At 34.1% G+C, this 26,159-nt stretch overlaps 1 protein-coding gene across 17 annotated transcripts in view; it reads left to right on the forward strand.

Annotated features, from left to right (window-relative positions):
* Positions 1-26,159, forward strand: part of bru1 (bruno 1) — a 703,720-nt gene that overhangs the window by 476,273 nt on the left and 201,288 nt on the right. For all 17 annotated transcript variants that reach the window (XM_073970790.1, XM_073970786.1, XM_073970797.1 and 14 more), the window contains one exon: positions 13,433-13,515. In XM_073970790.1, coding sequence (XP_073826891.1) covers positions 13,433-13,515 — 83 coding nt within the window. The remainder of the gene's footprint in view (positions 1-13,432; positions 13,516-26,159) is intronic.

A 26,159-nucleotide genomic window follows, 5' to 3' on the forward strand; every position in this document is an offset into this window, starting at 1 on the left:
AAATTTTGTGTGGGAGGTACCTGGAGGAGTGAACCGATATAATCCATATTCGAACCTGATGTTTTATGACTGCATGGAACCTCAAAAGTCAAATTAGGGGAATAAGTTGTGTGACCACTGAAAACTTTAAATGTCAAATTACTGCTAGTTCGATTTTTGGAGGAGAAGTTTCGTGACCACAGGCAAAGTAAAATACCAAATTACATCTAGTTCTGTCAAAATTTTTGGATTACACCCTCAAAATACCCAAAATCGGGAGATATCGTTATATGGAGACTATACCAAAAGAATAACTTATGGTGACGATTTTTAGTGAAGAAGTTTCGTGGGCACTGAGAACCTCAATGGTCAAATTACAGCTACTTCGGTTGAAAATTGTAGCTAAAATCCTCATAGTACTGACGATGTTTAGCGAAGAAGTTTCGTGGCCACTGAGAAACTCAAATGTCAAATTACAGCAAAAGTCAGGTAAAAAATTGTAGCTAAAATCCTCAAAATACCGAAAATCTGGAGGTACCTTTATATGGGGGCTATGCCAAAGCATGGACCTATATGATTTTTGGTGGAGAAGTTTCGTGGCAACTGGAACCTAAAATATCAAATTACAGCTAGTACGGTTAAAAATTTTAGATAAAATCATCAAATACCTGAAATCGGGCGTTACGGTTATATGAGGGCTATACTAAAGCGTGACCGATACTGCCCTAATTGAATTTGACATGTCTGACGAATCTTCCAAAAGACGAATCGTCCTAAAATTTCAGCGTTCTATCACAATTTTTGTGGATGCTAGAGGGATTACCACAGACGAACGGACCACAGATCGACTCACAATTTTACCCTGATCAAGAATATATATATACTTTATGGGGTCGCAAATGATTTCAATGCGCTGCAGACCACCATACTATGGTGGAGGATATATAAAACATCTTAAATTTTGTGGTACTCTTACTTGGGGCCTTTGGCAAAACGTGGTCGTATGCTGTCTGATGTTTTGGAAGAAATGTTTCGTACACCTGGCTTAAACATTCAAAATATCGAAAATCCATGAGTGCCGTTCTATAGGTGCTATATAAACACCTATCCCGACAAATTTCAGGTCGAAAGTTTTACAACCGCAACGAAGATTAAATGCCAAATTTCACCCATTTCGGTTGGATATTGAGGCTAAAACCTTATAAATACAGAAAATCGCGAGGTACCGTTTTAAGGGGGATATATGAAGAAGTGGACTTATACCGAAAAATTTCGGGTGGGAACCTTTATACCCCCAACGAAGTCTTGGTACCAAATTTTAGACATTTCTGTGGGGTATTGAAGTTAAAACCTTCAAAATACCGGCAATCGTGAGGTATCGTTCTATGGGGGCTATATCATAACGTGGATGATATAGCCCATTTTCAATACCAAACAGCATAATTCGAAACATTTCAATTGTAATTCGTAACATGTCATTTGTAATTCGATTATTCCATTTGTAATTCGTATTATTCCATTTGAAACTCGAAACAAAACAATTAAAAAAACAGTTTGCATTTGAATGAAATGATTCCAATTACAAATGTAATAATTCGAATTACAAATGGAATAATACGAATTACAAATAAAATAATTCGAATTACAAATAAAATAATTCGAATAGCAATTGAAATGTTTCGAATTACAAATGGGATTCTAGAATTAGAACTAAAATGATTCGAATTACATCTGAATAAAGTGTAATTCATCTCAGTTTTTTTTTCTGAATTTTTCAACACTTCTGTTATTTCATATATTGTCATATGTTTTTTTTTCGAATTTCCACCCACTGTCCCAACAAAAGTTCTTCGTGTGGTGTGTGTTGGTGTTTCATTTCCAAATGCATTGTTATACAAATCGACAAAACAGGTCGATAAGAATGGATATTTTTTTCTTGGGAAAACAAAATAAATTGAAATTTTATGCTTATTTTTTCTATAGCCATATCATCAGGAAAGTTTCAAAAGAAAATGACAAAAACAAGTTAAAAAAGAAGTTGATTTTATACAGGCTTACTTACCTTCACACTCACACCAAAGTCTTCCGTAACAAATTTAACAATCACTAGCAAAATAAAAAACTGCCGAAGAAAAATGTCGCATAAGATTAACGCTTTTAACATAAGTTTACCCCAGCCATTAACATTTTATTCTTTATAAGATATTCGCATAAATTGTCGTGGTATCCAAACACACCCTGCTATATACCACTTCGACCCCAAACGACACTATTTGACTCCAAGGTTAAGCATGGAAAAGAAGATTTTTTTTCTCCCAAAAAAAAACTTAATTTTTTGTTGTTGATTTTTTGCTTTCAAAGACATAAATCACTTGAAAAATATTGTCTTAGTTCGTCGTAGTCTTCTTCTTCTATTTGTAGTTAAAGAAAAATCCTTGTTGTTGTTATTTCATGGAAACAACAACAATGCGACAAACTTCACTTTCGCTAGTTGACGCATGATTTAGGATTTACTCAATTAATTTTGAGAGAAAGAAATTTTTTTGGTAGTTTGCAGCTAGTTTGAAGTTGAAGGATATGACCCAATAAATGTGATATGAAAAGTGAGAAAAAGTTTGTGTTTTTTGTTCTCACAAACTTGGTAAATTCTAATTAATGGATGTTGTTTAAGAGAAAAAGTCGAATGCAATAATAGACAAAGTTGTTAAAGTGGATTTTAATTTTTATAGAGGGAGGAATAAAAAATGTATCTTATATGAAAAATAATTAATAATTAAAAAAGTCAGTCCGTGTTATATACTCTTATATGACAGCAGTAAAAGAATATAAGCTGTACCACAAAGACCGAACCAAATAATACTAAGAGAATAACATCCTAATTTCCTAATTTGTAACTATAAAACGAAATTGTATTTGGTATTTATAGGGTTTATGAAAATCTATGGTGCCCTTGTCGCCGGAAATATGGGGTTGGTCAAGAAAAAATTAAACCAAACCAATCTTGTCCAAAAGGACCTAACTGTACCTAAAAAAAACTCCGGATGAATATTCGGAAATTTTAGCCAGTGAGGGGAAGTATGGATTTCCGTACCAAAAACATTATAGCGTGGTGATTAGAACTTACTTACTTAGATGGCAATTTACAAACAATTTGTCTTATAAACAGAACTGAGAAGAGATTTCTAATCCTCTCCTTTTTGTTTCTTTGCTTTCTCAATTTTGAAAAGTAAAAAAGTATCAGTCGGCTTTGCGGGCAGAGATATACCCGCAGCCTATGTGAATTAAAACTTTCATCCACGTACAAATAGAATATATTCGGGGTCTTTTCAGAATTTTGTGGCCCTTTTTGGATATTTGAACTTGACAAAATTAAATAAAAAAGATAACAGGAACTCACTAAAGTTGTTTTTTCAACACGGCATCAATAGCGAGAGAATAGAATAAAATTGTCGAAGAAAAGAGAATAATATTGTCCAGCAGACAAAAACTATTGTTGGATATGACAAAAACAATTGTTGTAACTAACAAAAAAAGATTGTTGGAGTCACAATACTACATATGGAATCTAACAATATCTTCACAATACATATTTTGCTATTCGAATATTGTTGGATCAATCATATTTTTTCTCTGCTACCCATGTTGTCAATGCTGTCGTTTTGAACAAGTTGTATGTGGCGATTTATGTATACTTTGCCATTTCATTTGAATCTCGTATAGCTGGGCTGTCGAAGCCGAAGGTGGGTGTATACAGAACTGTTCTTCCCAATTGCCGGTATTTTGAAGATTTTAGACACATTATTCGACCGAAATAGCTAAAATTTGGGGTTCTATCAGGCCGAACTTACGGGTATTAAAGGCAGATCGGATTAATCGGACACACATCTTTTAATTTTACTTGTAAACGTTTATGGCATTTCAAATTCAATTTCGTTCCAAGAACAACATTATTCCAGTTATTGTAGATAAGGTTTGATTGAGAACAAAAATGAACAAAATATTTTTCAAACAAGTAAAAAAGTATCAGTCGGCTTTGCCGATAGAGATATACCCTCAGCCTGTGTGAATTGAAATACTTTTTCCCGAAGAAAAATGTATTTAGGGGTTTTCAAAATTTTGGGCGTATGAACCGACAGAAATATGGATGGGATCAACGCATATCGATAGATAGGGCTTTTTATCACACTAGCCTGCAAAAAATATAATATCGATGTAAACAGGGCCACTAGGAAAACCTTCGGTAAAAATTTCCAAAGGATCCTCGAGCCTCACAAAAATGTTGAACAATTGTTTGGGTGGTACCCCAAGTATTGGACGGATAGGGCCCAAATTTAAACATAAACTAAGTTTCGACAATATTTAGAGATTCAAAGTTTGGACCAAATCGGTTGCAACGTCTATTAGATAACGCGCGTACCATTTTAGCGAATATTTTTGAACTTTTGTGGGGGAGGTACCGGAAGGAGTGGACCTATAAGCACCACCTTCGAATTTCATCTAATATTCCAAGAAATATTACGATATCCAAGGTATGGACGAACGCAGTATTCGGTTCGAGCTCTCCAGCCACTACATATGGTGCCATAGGAGTTTTATACAACTTTCGGGCTGTTTTCTAAGCTAATATTATTCTGTGTTATTGATAATACAAAGGGTATTATTCGGCCCATGTGGATCCTAAATTGTTGCTAGAAAGCATAGGGTATCTAAGTACAAATCAGGAGTTCGCATGTTTTCGTCCAATATTTGCACATTTCCTAATTTACATAAAATCCCACTATGGTCTATATTAGTCCACACAACAAAACAAAACCTAAACCACAAAAAAAGGATGTCCACTTAGGTGTAATATAATGCCTACTCGAACATGTTTTTGAAATTTTTACTGAGAGCATTTTCTAGAAAATTTTTCAATCTGGCGTGTTGACATTTGAATTGCGTTAATATTTTTTTTTGATCATGGCTACTGCAGAATAATGTTTTTCAGGCGGATGTCCATACGTCCCGGAGTATGAATACAGAAAATTCCCACAAATTTAAGGGCATCCGATGTGGATTGGAAAAAAAATAAAAAAAATCATGTCCTCTTTAAAACTTTAAACAGAAGAATTGATTCTCGACATTCCGAATTTTTCGAAACTTAAATCGCATTTAACATTATCCGATGTTGCTTGTGAGAAAAACCTCTTCAAAATTTCTTATTTTGTAGAATAAAGTAAAAAAGTATCAGTCGGCTTTGCCGACCGAGAAAAACACTTAGCCTGTGTGAATTCCTGGTGCACATCAGTAGTGTCCATCTTCGAACTCTTCTCTAAGGAAACTTGTATCGCCCCTGAAAAACTTGTACTGTCGCAATGGGGATAGCGAATGCAAGTTGCTACAACAAAGAACCAAGCGATTCGAGAGCAGGCCTTAAACAGAATTTTTCCAAGATATTGTGAGAGAAGTACCCGAAGGAGTTGACGTGTATAGTACATATTCGAAGATGATCTACATATGCCTCGTAGAAATATTGCGATGTGCAAAGTATGGACCTAATCGGTTGCCCCCTTCAAGGGTTATCGTGTGCACAATTTTTCTAACATTTTCGAACTTTGTGGGCGAGGTAACCGAAGGAGTGGAACAATATGGCCCATCTTCGAACATACTTGGGATCGAAAACCGTTATTTCGATAAGGCACATTTTTGCCCGTAAGAAAGTGTTCCTCTAAAGGTTGAGGGTATTAAATGTATATTTTTTTTAAATAGTTGTTTTCTTAATTGTTTGAACTTCTATTCCACATATGCGTTTCAGATGTAAAATAAAAAAGAATTAAATTTTACTTGTCGATTTTATATATTTTGGAAATTTTGAAAGTAATAATATCCTCAAGGTTTAGGCTAACGAGGGTATAAACACATTGATACGAGCAAAAAGTTGCCTCATCGAAATAACGGTTTTAGACCCCAAGTATGTTTGGACGAAATTCGTTTCAGACAATTTGGAGTCGATTTAGCCATGTCCGTCTATCTGGCTGAATTGTGCTCACGATTTGATCCAACATTTGCATATCTTATTATTTCATCCTGTCATGCATCAGGGTGGAATATGGAATATATCAGTCCACTCCTTCTGGTACCTCTCCCACAAAAGTACAATTTTTTTCTGTAAAATGGTGTGAACGATAACTCCGAAGGAAGCAATCGATTTGGTCCAAACTTTGCACATCATTTTATTCTTTCTAAATATAGATCAAGTTGAATATGGACTACGTCGGTCCACTCCTTCTGGTACCTTCCAAACACAATGCGAAAAAAGTGAAGTTTAAGAGCTTCTCTCGGATCGTTTTGAAATTTTTTTTCAATACGTTGTCCTAGCTGCCGCCTTTACAACGGTATTTTTTGTTGTTTTTTAAGTAAGTTCATACATCCTGATACAATGGCCCAGAAACCCTGCCGGCAAGGCCTAGTGTGCAAAATAACTCTCAAACTTTTTCAAAAATTTCTTCCAAACATAACGTAACGTAATTTAATATTTTGAGTTATCTTTAAAGCAGGAGTTTGCTTATTAAACATCTTTTGTATGTCAATGAATTGGTATAGCCCCGCAATACGGTACCTACAGAGGCTGAGGGTATATATCCGTCACCACCGCTGACTGATACTTTCTTACTTGTTTCAATACCATTTTAAATATATTAATAACATATTTGATTATGGTTAAAAATTGAAATATTTTTTTCGGATCCTATTAGCGATTTATTTTTATGTTATGTCGTGTATTTATTTTGCTTTCTATACACATTTTTCTTGCGAATTGCTTGAAGCAACACTGCAGGACATTTTTCTTAAGGTAGTATCCTTCTTGCTTAAAATGATGATTATGTTATGCTGGACGTTAAGTTTTCGAAAAAACAACAGTGGGAAGGAATAATAAAAAAATTAAAAAAATATTAAAAAAATAATAGTACCCTGTTTTCTAAGACATCGAACTCTATCTTATTGCAAAAATATATTATTTAAATATGAATATGATTGAATCAAATAAAAATGTGTACAGTAAAAAATACAAGAAAAATGTTTGCTTGGTAGAATAAGAACTTTTTAAGCGGATGATAGAAACAAATATTAATTTAACTGAAGGCCTAAGGCCAGATGTACTACACACATTATATTTGTAATTATATTTTAAAAATATACATAATTGTTGTTGATAAGTAAACCCTGTACCACTGTACCTCACACGCACACACTTATACTCACAGTACAGGCAGGACATCATTGATTATGATCATACAAAGAAAATAATCGGAAAATAAAAAGGAAACCCAAAAAAAGAGCAACAACTTCAACAGTAATATTCTTGTAAAGCAAAACATACTAAACACTTATGGACAAAAGCATACATATGTATGTACATAGAGACTACCAATAATACATACATTCTTCCTTAAAGCAACACATGCTGTGAACGATGTGTTAGTGTATTATCCTATCATATCATTTGGTAAGTTCTCGTGCAAGCACAATGTACATCATTGTTAGTATAAAAGTGTGTATGTATGTATGGAAGTTGCCAGTATGTTGTGTGCGTGTTATATTGTCGCTGCTTGTTGCCGTTGTTGTTGTTCCTGTTATTGTTACTGCTGTAGTTGAGTTTTGTATACTGCTGTTATCTGTATTATATTAAGTCAGGGGATACTGATTTATTTAAGTTCGATTAATTCGTTTCCTCTACGTGTTCATTCGTTCAGCAGCAACATCAAATCGACATAGACAAGCAGCTTATAGCCAGTCAGGCAAGTCTGCCATTGCTGGTATTGAGTATTTATGTATGTAGGTGTCTCTGTGTGTTCTTGTGCCTTAAACATGTAAAGACAATGGATTCGTTTATATCTTCTTTTAAGGGGTTAGGGGTTTTTAGTGAATCTTTGCAAGGAATTTAGAAAGAAATGAACTAAGAAATACATAGACTAAGGATTACCGTAACTGCTGGGAAGCATACAACGTACATGTTTCTGACACCAGCAGATATGAAAGGATTGTTGCTTGAAAAGTTCTCTTTTTTTGTTTTTTGGAAGTTATGAAACAATTGAAAGTGAAAAAATTGTGGGAAACATGAAATTTTAAATTTTAGGTATACTTTAAAATTTCATAATAATATTAAATATTTATTTACATTACCAGAAACGGAAAGTTAACGTCAATTGGTTTTAGGGATCTAATAGAAACCTTCAAAATGACATGTTCTTGTTTGATTAGTAAGTTATGAAGCTTCTCTGTAGTTTCGTCTTAAAAACTTGCAATTTAGCCGTTAATTGTTTGTGGGTACAGTTTTCCTATGACCAGCTTTATTAAATCGGTCGGCAATGTTTGCTGCAATAAATAGTGTTCCGGGTCGGTGTTTGAATCTCGGATCAATCAAGCTTCCATCGCCCTATATTAAACGAATTTGACCTGCTCTACTGACAAGAGGATATTTGTTGATGAGTTAATAAGTAATTCAAGGATCTCATTGACGATCAGTACCTTTTAGCTCTATAAATCTTCTGGACCAGATGGTGTCATTCCGGCGATGCTTCGAAATACAACACCTGTCTTGATTACTATACTGAAGGAAATTTTCAGGGCTGATCGCTACTAACGCACGTACCGGCACTATGGCAAGAGGTTTGCAAAATCACTCGTTATCTTATCTCCGTTATCTCGGACTATAGAGAGTTTAGTCTCTCCTCTTTCCTAATGAAAGTAATAGAAAGGCTGCCTGACTTGAAAATAAGATCCTACATAAATCAAGACCTCATAAGAACCTCGCAACATGATTATTTCACACGAGGTTGTGAGCTATGATGAAAAGAATATGGATGACTCAAATCACACCTTGGCCGACATTCTAGCGTTCAATAATGTGAAAAAAGAATCCATCCATTCGGCTATAGAGATATCCTGAACTGTTGGATTGATAGAAGGCTGAAAAACAGATTAATAAATTCTAACATTGGAGAGAGCTCCGTTAGTGAGTCACTAGAGGCACCACACAGGTAGGAGTTTTATCTCCTTTACTATGGCTCCTGGTGGTGAATAGAATTCTCAAGAAATTTGATCGACTATGAACTAGGGTAGTTGCGTAAGCATACGAAGTAGTCATTCTAATCAGCGGATCATTTTTGTCAATGCTTTCTGAACTGATGCAGGGTGCACTGGTAAACTCTCTCGCTGGGTATATCATAACGGTCTTGGTGTGAATCCAGCAACGACAGAGTTGGTACTCTTCACCAGGAAAAGATATATTGCTGACTTCTTGTCGTCTATACTGGATAGTGTACAATTAAATCTCTCTACAGAAGCAAAATACCTGGGGGTGGTCCTTAAATGGAAGAGGAACACTGAGGAGCGCACCAAGTAACCGACAAAAATCGGTAACATTAAAACGAAAAATTATGAATGAAAAGTTCAAATAAAAGTTGACAACACTGTTGCTATCGGTAGAACTTTATGACTACTTTTTATTGGTCGCTAACTTACCGAATAATATCGTTAACTACCGAAATTATAAGCATTTTAATTTGACCGACATTTGTCGGTAACTCAAAAAATGAATTAGAGAATCGCATTACAGACCATATGCAATAAAGCGGATGTATTGGGCAGTGGTCTCCCCCATCTTACATATGGCTGCCTAGGCAGGTGGCAGGCCCCAACCAGTACTTCGAAGCTGTCCAATTTAGAACTGTGTGAGTTCTCATTACTGGAGGAGTAAAAGGCACCCTTCTGGCGGCATTGAATGTTATATTGGATATCCAACCTCTTGGTATTCTAGTGGAATACCGAGCGTCTTGAAGCTGAAAGAGCCTAAATGTGACGTTGTTCACTGCTTGGAAACGCAAGCGTTCGGTAGCGGATTATTATACCCTCTACCATGATATAGAGGGTATAATTTAATTTGTCATTCCGTTTGTAACATATCGAAATATTAATCGGATACGCTATAAAGTCAGGGTGTGTGTGTGTGATTATAAAATTCTGATGATACAGCTCGCAATTTTTAAGATAGAGCTTAGAAATTTGGTATAGATATTTCTCTTACTCCTAGGATATTTGGTATTGCAAATGGCCAATATCGGTCCACGTTTTTATATAGCCCCCATATAACGGTACCACCCGATTTTCGATGGTTTGAAGTTTTTAGCCTCATTACCTCACCGAAATGGCTGAAATGAATTTTTATAAAACTTTTCAAACTTATTGGTACACAACTTTCCATATGAAATTTGTGGGTATAGGTTCACGCCTTCACAGAGCCCCCAAATACATCCCGATTTTCGGAATTTTGAAGGTTGTGTCCTCAATATTCCGCCGAAATGGCAGGCGTTTGGTATTTATTCTACGTTTAGGGTATAAAACTTTCCATATGAAATTTGTGGGTATAGGTCTACGCCTTCATATAGCCCCCAAAGAACGGTACTTCCCGATTTTCGGTATTTTTAAGGTTGTGGCCTCAATATTCCTCCAAAATGGCTGAAATTTGGTATTTAGTCTTCGATGGTATTATAAAGCTTTCCCCCAGAAATGTGTCGGTAGAGGTCCACGCCTTAATATAACCCCTATAGAACGGTACCTCCCCATTTTCGGCATTTTGAAGGTTATGGCCACAATAATCCATCGAAATGACTGCAATTTGGTGTTTAGTCTTCGTTGTTGGTATAAAGCTTTCACCTCTAAATATGTCGGTATAGGTCCAGGCCTTCATATAGTCCCCTTAGAACGGTACCTCCAGATTTTCGGAATTTTGAAGGTTGTGGCCTCAATATTGCACCGAAATGGATGAAATTTGGTATTTAGTCTTCGTTAGGGTGCAAAACGTTCCATCTGAAATGTGTAGGTATAGGTTCACGCCTTCATATTGCCTCCATAGAAGTGTATTTCCCGATTTTCGGTATTTTGAAGGTTATGGCCACAATATTCCACCGAAGTGGCTGAAATTTGGTATTTAGTCTTCATTGGGGTTATCCAACTTTCCCCTCTAAATTTGTCGGTATAGTCTTAGCCTTTATATAGCCCCCATAGAACGGCACCTTCCGATTTTCGGTATTTTGAAGGTTATGGCCACAAAAATCCAGGGAAATGGCTGAAATTTGGTATTTAATCTTCGTTGTTGGTAATAAACTTTCCCCCCGAAATTTGTCCGTACAGATCCACACCTTCATATAGCGCCCATAGAACGGTACCTCCCGTATTTTGCTACTTTGAAGGTTAGCCACATTGTGTTTTTCATAAACGAAAGAGGAAACTAATTGTTCAGTATATCTTCAATGCAACTCGTGGTGGGTATAACAAGTTCGGCCGGCCGAAATTAACGCCGTTCTTTATTGTTTTGTTATTCTTTTAACTCCCACTGGAGCATATGGCGCTTACAATAATAATCCGAAATATCTCATTTCGGCTTCAATGGAACACCTTGAGGTTTTCTTTGGTCTTCCAACCCCTCTTTCTTAATGTCATTGCCATTTACGTTTTCGGATTTTAGATACCACATCCATCTGATTTGCATGACGTAGGAGAACACTACTATTGTGCACCCGCTTGTCTTTTTTCCATAGGCTGGTTAAGTTCGAAGATGGGCTACGTAGGACCACGTTTTGGTATAGCCCCATATAACGCCCCGATTTTCGGTATTTTAAGGATTTAACTACAATTTTTAACCGAACTAGCTACAACTTGACATTTGAGGTTTTCAGTGGTTCCGAAACTTCTCTACCAAAAGTCGTCCACATAGATCCATTTTTTAGTATAGCCGCTATAGAACGGTGCCTCGCAATTTTCGGTATTTTGAGGATTTTAGATACAACTTTTAACCGAACTAGCTGTAATTTGACATTTGAAGTTCTCAGAGGTTCTGAAACTCCTTCACAAAAAATCGTACACATATGTCCATTTTTGTTTTTGGTATATCCCTCATGTAAAGGTACCAATAGATAAAGTACATTTTTAGATAAATTTGTTGACCTAATTTTGCCTCTTAGGGTATCCGTGGGCGAACAATTATTGTACTTAAAAGGTAACTAATTATTCCATTTTAGTTCAGAATATTTTATGGTGGAGGATATAAAAAGTTCGGCCCGGTCAAACTTAATGTTTTTTACTTGTTTGTCTTCGTTCGGTATTGGATAATTCATATTTTACCCGTGTTTTTTAAGTATTTTTTCTTACAGGGCTCGGGTGGGTAAAGTTTTCTTTTATATTTGTTGATAGTAATATTTCTTCCTAATCTAAATTCTATGCTCAACTTTTGATTTTTATTATGGGTTATTGTTATTGAATATATTGGATGCAAACATTATTAGACACTCCGACATTTACTTCGAGATCCCATCAGCTGTCGCTAAATGCCTATTTGAGTCACGACCACCCAATATATTTACTGGGCATTCCAACATAGCAAAACGTGGACCTGTTCGGTAGTATTCTACTATGTTTCCTTAAAGTGCGACTTAATGAATGTTCATAATGGAGCTATTTCGTGCCTCGGTAACATGGGAACTTTCTAAGTATTTCACCCTTAAAACAATGATAATGTATACAGTTACTTAATACGGCTTTTTTAATTCATAGCCCACTATAGCATTTAACTCATTAATGTGATTTTTTTAATAAGCTAGGTAATCCTTCCCAAAACCCTTCAGGATAAAATCAGTTTCGAAATTCCCAACACAAAAACCTTTCAATCAGCAGCAATACCCATTTTAAATAGCCCAACAATCGTGCAAACGTGCTTAGAATTTCCAAAAGAAAAGAAAATACTTTTCAAAGAGCCTCGACAATCTCATTAAATTTTCTTTGGCATTTCCCATTTGTTGACCCTCACGTCGTTGGCCATAAATTGTGTGAAAATTCTTGCATTACAAATAATTTTAAATTTCATATTAAGGAAATATTTAGTGGCACAATAAAAAACATAAATTTTGAACCGTAGTGACCTTTTCAAGTGACCCCTAAAACGACCTCATAGATCACTTCCAAAAAAAGGGACTTTGCAGTCCTTGGCCATAGTTATGCGGTAATCTTCATTCTTACGCAGTCTTGCACACACACACACATACACATTGATATACACTCATTCTCTACCAGGAATCCCCTAAAATTGTGAATATTAATATTTCATTCAACTGTGTGTGTCGTTGTTGGTTTCCTCTTTGCGTTATTTTTTGATGCGGCAAACATTTTTTAAGCCTCTACTAAGCGTACAAAACCAATAAGGACAACCAAATTCCTGAACGTTTTTTTGCCGTTGTTGTTGTTCAACCATAATTCCTTTTTATTACATTTATTTAGTCCACTTTATTTGAAGTTGTTTTTTTTCTGAGAGGGGGTATTTGGTTGTGTTTTCTTGCTGATGGTCCACTTGTTTTATTTATTCTGTTTTGATATTTTTGTGATATTTTTGTGATTTTTTCTTTTTTTTGCTTTTTTGCAGGTTGTTGTTTTGTGACATTTTATACCCGCCGTGCTGCCTTAAAAGCCCAAGATGCCCTGCACAATGTGAAAACGTTAAATGGGGTAAGTTTTTTTCTTTCGACATTTATAATCATTGCACAATAATAAAGGTAATCTCATTAGAAAAATCTGTCAATTTTCAAATTAACTTAAAAAATATTCCATAAATTTGTATCTACGACAAGAAGTAAATTTTTTGATGATATTTAAAAACTGAATAAATAATAATGCGGATCAAACGACTTCGTCTAAAATGATCTATAAAAACCTTTATATCTACTATATTTACTCATGAGGACGATAACTAACGAATTGAATATCCAATTTGGCTGAGAGTTTATTTATCGCGAAAATTCTTCTAAAATTATATTAAGTTCCTAGAGGGTCTATATCGAACAACACCTTCGGGTACCTCCCGCACAAACTTTCAAAATTTTGGTCAATGACTATTTAAAGACGGCTTTGAGATTCTATGTTACTGACAAAACCTTAAGACGTCATATGTACGTTAACCATCAAACATACTTGGTGGGTTCGACAAGGAGTGACTCTCATTGGTTCAACCTTTGCACATCATATGATTTTTCTCTAACTTAAATAAAGGTAGTGCATATTATAGTCCTTGAGTTTCTGATTACAACACTAATTTTTTTGCGGGCAATCCATGCATCCATTAGTAAATTTTTATTTTAAGTGTATATTTTATTGTGTATACCTTAGATAAAATCTACTAGGTTTGTGAGGACGATTTTTTGACGTATAGGCTATGGAATTGACATTTTAAATTCCAGGTTGTAGATCTAAGCGTACTACTAGAGCTCTAAAATATCCTACGGTGAGTACTTAATTTTTTTCGGGAAAAGGATCTTGGATGTGATTTTTTGATTGTTTGTGTTTTCTACTTGTATGTGCACTATCAATTTCCAATCGCCAGGCATGTATTTGTGGTGTCACTTGCTAATATATATTTGTCAATCCACCTCACTGCACTGCTACCTCTATCAAAATTATTGTTTGACATTACATCCCTCTGTTGTCTTTTAGAAAATAATATTATTTTTAAATCCCAGGGCTCAGTTGGCCTCCGTTCAAAAGTTTTCTTTAAAAATACAAGACTCTGGTGTAATGTAGGAAAAATATATATAATTTTTAAATACAATCGCAACGGTGTTCTTTAGAACAATGCTTAATGCACATATTTTAAATTCACTGTTCCGATTTCCTGTTGAAAAATAAACTTATGACTCCACTGCTAAAGTTTTCCTTTTTAAAAATATTATTTATAACAATGTGCAACAAAATGAAGGTAAAAGTATGGGGCACGACAAAATCCTCTTGGGGAAGAAAGGCCTTGGTAAGTATATTAAGAACCTCGAAGGACAGATCCGCCGTCAGTCGAACTTCCGCGTTATGGCGTGATGAAGTTTTTGCTAGAGACCCTGTAAGCCATCAGGAATTAGAGTTATATCTTTTTTCACTGTTAATTTAGTTTATTTTTGGGATGATATGTCGTCAGTCAAATCGAATGAGGATTATTTTCGTAGAGCACTTCGACCTTCTAACTCGCTTCCTTCACGGACATCGTCCTTTATTTTAAGAGCCGCTAAAATGTTCGACTCACGGCGGATTTGTCCTTCTGGGTTCTTAATATACTCACCAAGGGCTTTTATCTCCAAAAGAAATTATCTCAGCCCCAAAATTTGTGTTCACAGTGTAATGCGAAGGTTTTGGTGACTTCAAACAAAAAAAAAAATTAAAAATCCAGAGAAAAATAAAAAAATCTTCGAAAATTTACGGTTCTGGTACCCCCTATCAAAATATAATTTTTGTAACACATAGAATATAAAGTATTTTAGGTATATCGTCTGCTACGTGCGAAAAGGTTGTAAGTCCATTTTGAGAATATTTTCAGGAAGAAGAAAAAACATTCCAACGCTTTCTGTATTAAAGATTATATAATAGTGGTAAAAACAGTATTCTTTGTTTATTTATTCCGCCTCAATATATTTACTTTGTTTGACCAACTTCCGTGCGTTTGGGAGATAATTGGATGTCTTTGGACATACGACATTTTCTTTCTACAGTTTTGTATTTTTGCTGGGACTTACGACCTTTTCCTTCAATTTACGGATTTTTTAACATAAAAAAGGAAAGGGTATTACAAGTTTGTTTTGTCCATTATTCATGTAACATCGCGAGGTATTCGTCGCAGTTCCTCCGTGCTATATTCAATATCTCGACGAGATAACGCAATCTAACTTCGTGTGTCCGTCCATCCATTAAAAAATGTAATAAAACTCCAGTCTTCAATTATGGACCGAACGTCACGAAATTTTGTAGATTGGTTGAGAGACCCCATTAGATGTTAGTGATGATCGTAAAGGGTGAAATGATCCAAAAACAAAATTCTTATCCGTTTTTGTAGCTGTCCTGTTGGTCGCAGTAATAGTCCAATTGGATTGAAAGAATAATTTGAGTTTCAGATAAAGAAGAAGCTTGAAATTTAACATGATGATCAGATAATAACTAGCGGGTTTTAAATGAAATCAAAATAGTATGATATAAAAAATTAAGCTCTTGCAAATGTAACATTTTAAGAAATTCAAAAATAATATAAATGCGTATTCTGATTAAGCTACCCCTTACAAATTTTTCAATATGTGAGCTATTTGAACACATACAGTATCCCAATTAGTATCAATGAAAAATCCAGAAGTTCATCTTTCATAATCAGGTTGCTTATAGAGGAAAATAGATTTCAAATGTAAATTTTCGTTGCAATATAGAAATAATCAGATTTTTGTTCAAAAGTTTGTTCCACTGGTTCCGCCAAATATCATCCGATTATCATCTAAAGGTGTAGGCTAGTTCTTTGCATTGTACCCCAACTATGGATGACGTTAAACATTATATCTGAATTAAATTAGCTGTAGTATTTTTTTAAAACATAAATTTTCCTGTGGACTTACGACCTTTTCGTATTCAAATTTGTAAGTTTTGTGGACTTACGACCTTTTCCGACAAGGGCAAAACCTATAAAAAACGCGACATTCTACCAATTTCTTTGTATCATACGACGTATTTTGACTTGTACTATCATTCCGTAACAAAAACGCGATTTCCAAAAAAGTGGACTTACGACCTTTTCGTGCGTAGCAGACGATATATATTCTTGATCAGGATAATATTCTAAGACGATATAGCCATATTCGTCTGTTCGTTCGTCTGTTGTTATCACTCTAATATTTTGCACCCAAGTTTCTTTTTTCCATAGGCAGGTCAAGTTCAAAGATGGGTTATACGGTCCACGTTTTGGATTGGCACCCATATAACGTTCCACCCGATTTAAGGTATTTTGAGAATTTTAGGTACCGAGGTTCCCGATGGCCAAGAAATTTCTCCACTAAAATTTTTCAAGATAGGTCCACGTTTGGTATAGACCCATATAACGGTACCTCCCAATTTATGGTATTTTGTGGATCTTAGCTACATTTTCCGCCCAAATTGAATCCAATTTGGCACTTGGCATTTCAAGGGATCAAAAAAAGTTATGCACCAAAAACGGGGATATAGGTTCACGTTATGGTATAGGCCCCATAAAGCGGTAGATCCCGATTTAAAGTAGTTTAGCTACATTTTTGACCGAACTCAATTACCAATAAATTTCTGCACCAAAACTCAAGAAGATAGGTCCACGTTTTATTATATGCCGCATATAGCATCTCTAGCTGCATTTCCTACCGAATTAGCTGAAATTTGACAGTTGAGGTTCTCAATGACCAGAACATTTCTCTACTAAAAATTGTCAATATAGGTCCACGTTTGGGTGTAGTCCCCATATAACGGTACCTCCCGATTTCAGATATTTTAAGGCTTTTAGCAACATTTTCTGTCTGAAATGGCTAAAATTTGACATTTGATGTTCTCAATGACTAAAAAAACTTCTCTACAAACAATTATCAATTTAGGTCCACATTTCTGTAGAGCCCCCATGTAACTATACCCCCGATTTTCGGCATTTTGAGGATTTTAGCTACAATTTTTAAACGAACTAGATGTTATTTGACATTTGAGGTTCTCAGTGGTCCCGAAACTTCTCCACCAAAAATCGTCAATATAGGTACATATTTTGGAATAGTCCCCATATATCGGTACCTCCGGATTTTTGTTATTTTGTGGATTTTAGCTACATTTTTAACCAACCTAGCAGTAATTTGACAGTTAAGGTTCTTAGTGGTCACAACACTTCTCCGCCAAAAATTGTCAACATAGGTCCAAGTTTTGGTGTAGCCCCCATACAACGGTACCTCCCGATTTTCGGCATTTTGAGGATTTTAGCAACAAATTTTAACTGAACTAGCTGTAATTTGACACTTGAGGTTTTCAGCAGTACGAAAAATCGTTGTTATTGGTCACAACACTTCTCCACCAACAACTGTTAAAATAGTCCCAAGTTTTGGTATAGCCCCATATAACGGTACCTCCGATATTCGGTATTTTGACGATTTTAGCTACAATTTTTAACCGAAACATCTCCATCAAAAATTGTTAACATAGGTCTATTTTTGTTATAGTCTCCATATAACGGTACCCCCCGATTTTTGGTATTTTAAGGGTTTAAGTTAAAATGTGTAACCGAACTAGCTGTAGGTACCAGGGTTTCGGAGTCGAGCCATTTTTCCTTCGACTCCGACTCCTGGCCAGTTTTTTTTCACGACTCCGACTCCGGAGTCGACTCCGAGGGAAATTTCCTATACCACTAAAAATTAATAAAATTTGCTACATTTTTCAACTTTTCCTATACTAGGACCCTATATGCTTATCTGTTCTTTTCTCTAAGACAATTTGTAATGCAATGCGATGTAAAATTGATGTTCCGTATTGAATCTGCTGTATCTTATATCAAAAAGAACAAAAACAACAGAAAGAATTTAGAAAGTTTCAGTAGATTTTGCCGAAATATATGTACGAGTATACCCTCAGATTATCAATTTAAAACAAAAACAAGTAGAACTGACGAGTTTGATTAAAATTTTTTTTGTACGGACGGGTCACATATCTTTTTCGTTTTATTTTGTCGAAATATGAAGATGGGTATGCCAACAGTAATTTGTTACTTACAGATTTTACGAAAGCAATAATTTTTTGCTGACTCATTTTAAAGTACATGTAGAATAGAATATGTCGAACGGATAAAAATTAGCTGAGATATAAGCGTTAGAAAGAGAAAATTCATTGTGATTTGTATGTAACATCGAAGTTTGAAACACGGTTTTCTCAAAATAGCATTTTGGGATTATTATACGTATAAAAAGATTGTACTTAAGCAAGAGACTTTTTAAAAACATTTTGACGGATTTATGGCGAAAAAACTCTCAACTTTTTTAGGTAAAATTGAAATTTTGACTTCTACAGTTCACATTTTTTTAAATGCATATTTTTTAATTCGTTTCGCTTAAGTACACTATTATTATGTTCTTAATGATCCCACAAAAACATATGCTGATCGGTTTATTCGTTTTCGAGCTACAGTGGTCACCGCAAACTGCTTTAGTAAAAACAGTGTTTCGTAGGTGGCCATTTGTCAGAAAACTGTGCAATATTTTTCAACAAAAAAAATCAGATGAAAACAATATCTTTTGGAAAAAATTGGTAGATTACTTTTAAAAATTCATGAAAAATTTCATTTTTCGTAATAACCCCTTAATTGTGGACAAAATAAACTTATACAGTCGACTCCACTTTACTGTAAGTCGGTTTACTGAAAAATATCGGACAACTGAAATCGAGTTCCTGCACCATTACATTTTTAGGTAAATTTCTCACTATTTACTCCGCATAACTGAAAATATCGGATAACTGCAATTTAGTTTTGGCAAAATTTTGGACTTTCCATTGAAATCACTCCGCTTTACTGAAAAAAAAAATTGTCGCCATATTTTTGTCAATAACTAGATCATGATGAAATTATAAGGTTTCGTAAAACTCCAGCGTCTTGGTTTCAATCTGTCATTTTTGTTGTTGTTGTGAAGAAATTGTATGAAAACGTAAACAAATATTTTGACGCCTTGAAGAATTTTTGGTCAAAATACAGTTGTTGTTGTGCTACTTACATGATCTGGTAAATAGATCTTGAACTAAATAAACTCATTAGAAGACAGGGGAATGACGTAACGTTTAGTATTGATATAGATTATTAACATAATTTAAACATTTCTAATTTCTTTTTAGTTATATATGTGGGACAAAAAAGTTTAAAGAATAAAGTAAATGTGAAATCAAATCAGGAAAATAAACTTATGAACTTTAGAAATGAAGTACGACGACAATAACTCGAACTTTAAAAATAAAGAAACGATCGAAATTGAAGTGGATCCAAAAAGAAATGATGGAAGGACATAGATCAGTTTCACCTAAAAACACTGCAAGTGCTTTACTAATTTGTTCAGAAATGCAACCTAAACAGGCAACAAGGAAGTCAGTGATTTAGATTTTTGCATTATTTTAATTGTATTAAAATAACGTCTCTAGAGGTAACAATTATAGTTCAGTGGCGACGTTATTTGAACTTTAGAAATGAAGTACATGAGTGATGTTACGGAGAAGTAAAATCGCAGAAAACTATTTGTGGCCAAAAATACTTGCATTATGACTGCATGTGATTCATGACCACTTATTTTACGTTAAAGAAACCATGATTTTTACAAGGTGCAGCAAGGATGTAGTCTATTTGTAAAATGCAGCCTACTTGTTGAAGTCTATTTGTAAAAACTGCATATCTTTATGTACAATAAATTCGGTGATATAGATGCAAATCGGGTATGGTCAAAAGATGAAGAACATATTGTATCTGTCATAACTCACAGTGGGCAGCTTCCAGAAGAAACTGTTGAAGTACCTATTCATCATAAAGTAGTTAAATTTAATTTAATTTTTTTCTTGAAGGGTAATGTTCTGATTACCGTACTTATATACTACATATGGTCAACTTATTCGATACAAAATATAGCAGTTAAAATATAGGGATTTCCAGTTTCTATATATATGTAAATTATGGTGATGTACGTGTCAAATGTATTTTTTATTTTTTAACTGTTAAAAACTGTATATGATTGTATGATTTCCGATTTTTTTACTTTTATTCAAAGTTCGGATAACTGAAAACATTTTCGCTTATAAGAAGTTGGGATAACTGAAACAAATATGCTGATTTTTGTCCGTTTCAGTAAAGCGGAGTCGACTGTAATACTTTTTCCACATTATATTGTGAAGTATAAATATGTGAGATCTAAAACTAGTATTCCAGAGTGTATACACGTTTTGTCATAAATGTGATGGTATATTAAGAAATCGATTCATATTGAAAGATGCAATTAGAATTCTATTGTCATGGAACATTACTAAATATAATAAATCCTTTGCTTACAAGTTTACTCATAGATTTCCTATAAAATGAATAAACGATTTATCAAAATTTTAATAAAGTTAATCTCATAAAAAAATAAAAACTCTTTTATTAAATGTAGAAAAAAACATTTTGCCCGGAGTCGGAGTCGAGCTTTTTTTCACGACTCCAGACTCCGACTCCGACTCCAGCAAAATTTGCTAGACTCCGACTCCAGACTCCGACTCCGAAGCCCTGGTAGGTACTATAAAAACCATCATTTAGGTAGGATTTTTTTTGCTTTTGTTGACAAATTAAAGAACAGTTGTGGTGCACATGTTAGCGTTTAAACAATCCTTAATTTCGTACGCTTAGCATAGAGTGTAGTGTGTTCCGCTACATATCAGAAGTTCGCATGATCAAATCCAGCATAGAGTAATATTAAATAGAAATATGAAGTGTGTTGAAATTGAAAACAAATTCTACCTCAAATGTTTTAAAAATACAACATATGTTTTGCAGCTTATTTTGAACTTCTAATGACTATGGAATAACTAGTTGTTCAGAGCGATATGCCCTTGTTTAAATAAAGGGTACTCTTAAAACCCATTATTTGGTAATGCATTTTTTGCTGGGACGTTTTAGGACTTTAGTTGTCTCTTGAAAAATATCGAGGTTTCATATCTTCTATCGCTGTTAATAAAAAGCGCCAAAAGCAAAATTTTTTGTGTATTGATTGGTCTTTAAAAACAAACCTAAAAACCTTTAAATCAGTATGAATAGTAATTTGTCCACATTATTGGAGAAAAGCTGCTACTTATTTAAAATTATATTTATTTTTATTATTATTGTGGTGGACCCTTGGATTTATGTTGTTGTTTTTTATTTGTGTGATTAGGCAGTTTGTTGTGTAAAACCTTTATTTATGGTTTCGGTTTAAAAGCAATCCTTTTAAAAGCAAAGCATTTTTTTCCTTGCCAGACATGCAACATCACAAGAATAATTAATAATTGCCACAATTAGGATTTGGGATCTCTCGGTTATTTTCTTGACGGCTCTCGGCTTATTTTTCTTTAAATTTTTACTAATTGGATTTTAAAACGTCTCTTGGGCATGGTGGAGGCATTTATGAATTTTATAATATTTTTCTTAATCTCTAAGGAATTTTCAGTCAAGATGACTAAATAATATTAATGAGGTTTAAGGTGTTTAAAATTTAATGGAGAAAAATTATGATGATCTTGATAAAAATGCTCTCGAATTTATTCATTGAATTATGGGTTTTGTCACATACAATTAAAAAAAATTAAATCTCACAATTTCTAAATATTGAGGAGTCCTATATCTATGCAACACATTCCACATTCCTTTCTCCGCACAAAATACACGACACATGCATAGCAAAAGTTACTGGACATCCAAATTCCAATGCGGCACCGCATTAATCAACAACGCCATAAAACTATGTTAATCACATTTTGAAAAATGATTCCAAAACAATGACCGATTAATTTTCTATGCAGCACTTCTAATAGCGAAAGTCAAGAGAATATTTTAACCAAAGGCAACATAAGGAAAAGAAAATAGTAGCTATACAATCAGTTCCCTAACATAAAGTGACCTAGTTTCTGGTCTCCTACTGGATGTTAGCTGTCATCAAAAGAATAGCGCAATATATTTCATAAAAGAAGAAAAAAATTAAGTAAACTAAGTGGCGCTTGTGAGAAAAAAGGAAATTAACCAAAGATTGTTGCTTAGCAGCTTAAGGCATTAAAAGCAAAGAGTGTTAGCTGCATACAAAGAAGGAAGTTGCATACAAAAACAGAGTACATTTTAAGAAACAAATTATGGGGTTATTTTTGCTGCTTGCATCATGTTGCACGTTTGATTTTACTTTGGTATAGAGAAAATAATCGATTCGAATACGAAAACTTGATTCAAAATTCACGTGTATTGCCATGCCGGACCAACAATGTTTGTTTTGAATAATCATGAATTATCCTCACTGATATTTCTATATTATACATATGGTAATATTCAAAAAAGTTTTACAATCGTTGAAGTTGAGGTTCACCATTTAATAAGTCGCGAACTGTTAATATATTTTATAAAATATGGATACATTTATATTAATTGAAGTGTTTTAGCCAAGATCTCATAATATGGACCATAACAATTAATTTTCGTGGAAGCTGCGTTGGTGGTAATATAAAAAAATGGGAAAAATGTGTTGAAGTAAACAAGTTTTTTGTGTTCTTTCTTGATTTCTGGCCAAACCACGCAAAATTCAAACCTGTGCCCAAAGAAAGAACTAAAGAATACCCCTTGGAAAACATGGTTCTAGTGCATGACTTTTCGATATATACACTACATCCCACTAAAATCGATGCTGACATTTTGAAGTTTTGATTTCAGTGTTTTTCGAATTTTTCTTATAATTATATGGTGCAACTGGATAATATTTTCAAACTAGTTACAGGATTGTAGAACTCCGATCCCACGTCGTTCGATGTATATCTCATGAGTGTGCTCCGTACAGCTTCCTAGTAATAGGAGTCCAAAGGCCAAAATTTGGTGCGTAAATTTTCTGAAAAAAAAACTATTTTTTGGCTTTAAAATTTACAACTGCCGTACAGGTACCCCTGAACCCCGCGTGATTTTAGTTTTTTTACCTGCCGGAGCTAATAAGACCTTTCGCGTTCGAATCCATCCACTAAAACGCCGGATATATATACCTTGAAAGTAGGAAATTCTGCAAAAATATATTTTGACAATTCCGCGAATTGAACCGAGATTTTCTTTGATTATTTTTACATAAATGTAATCCTTTATACGCGATTATAATATTTGCCAAAAAGAGGTGTCACAAATTACAAAGATCGGGAGTAATATCCCTATTTATCCCAAAATAGGATGTGGTGGCACATCCGCAGTTCTTGACGAATCTGTCTAAAATAATTTATACTGACGTATTTTTAATAGGGGGCCTTTGAAATCGGATCCACCTTATAATCATATGCACATCGCGCAATTTTTGCCCACTTGAATGTTTTTTGAATAGTAAGATGCAACTGATGGCACACTTTGGCCGCTGAAAGAAACATGGGAAAATCCATGCATATTGATAGACATGGATCCCCTGTATCCGAAAAGCACATGCACCTCAACTGATTTAAACGGATTCGCGAATTACACGCTTTTTAACTTTTGTGTTTTTTCTCTGATTGTGATTTCAATATTACTCTGTACTTCTTAACTCTATTGCTTATCATTCTAAGCAAATATACTTTCACGATGACAAACTATTGTCCTCGAAGAAGTTTTAGCAAAATACTTAAGGTTTTGTATGGAAATTTAGCGAAATAGTAGAATAACTCCTAAAAATGTTTCTTCAATTTTTCGTATTAAACCAAAAAATATATTTTTGAAATAATATTTCCACAATAAGTTTTTGTCTTTTGTTGTTGCTGTAATATGCATCTTATGAACCCAATCTTTATAATTTTGGTCTCACATATTTCTATGCGTTGTCTAGATGCTGTAGAAATTTTAAATTTATTTTTTTGAGATTTATATGAACTCTGAGTTAGAATAAATTAAATTTACTCTAAGATTTTTTCATTATTTGTTGATTTTCCGCGAAAATAAAAACAAATTTAGAAATATTTTAACATCAGCGGATAGATATAACATTCTGTAAACGATTTATACATATATTTTCTTATTAAAACCCAAAGGGAATTTGTAAATACCCATGTAAAATAATTATATGTGCAAACTAATATTGTGATATTTATTATCGAAAACAAAATATATTTCCAATATTATTTTTACATTGTAGTTAGTGCCTACGATTGCTTCTAAAATATAAAAGAAAATTGTGTTCTTATTAATTTCATATTAGAGAAAAACAATTTATAAAAAAATTGTCATAGAAAATAATTATATGTGCAATAACGAAAATTTTTAAAAAAATCATAATAATGAACAAAATTGTTGTACATTTAACATGATATTGTATTGTACTTGTGGATTAGGACTTGTTGTAGCCTTCGTCTCATAGAACCGACTAGGTTTCTTAAGGTGTTAGTGGTGATATACTCCCATTCCGCCAATAATGCACATTTCAATGCTTTCAGCTTCGAGCACTCCTTTGACTTCGCGAAAACTTTGGCAGATAGTATGTCCCGAAGGTCTTCAATGGGTTTATGGCCATGAGTTATAGCTGGCCATTCCAATAACCGTACGTTTCGTGCCTTTAAAAACTCCTTTGTAGGTCCAACAGGGTGATTCGGGGCAATATCCTGCTGGAAAGTCCAATTTTATCCGTACAGTTCTCCAGCAAAATCTATAAAGTTGTTCTCTAACAACTAAATTTATGTTTCGGCACTCATTTTTGTCGGAACAAAACTTAAATTATGCTTTCGTCCAGCTCTGAATGCAGCGCATACCATAAGAGATCCTCCTCGAAAACTTCCCAATTCTCAAATAAATTCTAACGGTATTAAATTTAAATTTTTTCTACATTTTGCTTATATCCTCTCACTTTTTGCTTAGTGGTAATACCTTAATTGAATTTAATTTGTAATCCCGTTAGTTGAGACATTCGATTTTAATTTACAAACCAATAAAAAATAATTATATGAGAATTATAAAACATTCGCGTATGTCACGTCATATAGGGAACACTTAACATCGACGAAAGTCTACTTTAAGTTTTGTTCCGACAAAAATGAGTGCCGAAACATAAATTTAGTTGTTAGAGAACAACTTTATAGATTTTGCTGGAGAACTGTACGGATAAAATTGGACTTTCCAGCAGGATATTGCCCCGAATCACCCTGTTGGACCTACAAAGGAGTTTTTAAAGGCACGAAACGTACGGTTATTGGAATGGCCAGCTATAACTCATGGCCATAAACCCATTGAAGACCTTCGGGACATACTATCTGCCAAAGTTTTCGCGAAGTCAAAGGAGTGCTCGAAGCTGAAAGCATTGAAATGTGCATTATTGGCGGAATGGGAGTATATCACCACTAACACCTTAAGAAACCTAGTCGGTTCTATGAGACGAAGGCTACAACAAGTCCTAATCCACAAGTACAATACAATATCATGTTAAATGTACAACAATTTTGTTCATTATTATGATTTTTTTAAAAATTTTCGTTATTGCACATATAATTATTTTCTATGACAATTTTTTTATAAATTGTTTTTCTCTAATATGAAATTAATAAGAACACAATTTTCTTTTATATTTTAAAAGCAATCGTAAGCACTAACTACAATGTAAAAATAATATTGGAAATATATTTTGTTT

Source organism: Musca autumnalis, unplaced genomic scaffold (assembly GCF_047663935.1).
Source record: "Musca autumnalis isolate F117 unplaced genomic scaffold, ASM4766393v1 scaffold_2, whole genome shotgun sequence".
NCBI lineage: Eukaryota > Metazoa > Arthropoda > Insecta > Diptera > Muscidae > Musca > Musca autumnalis.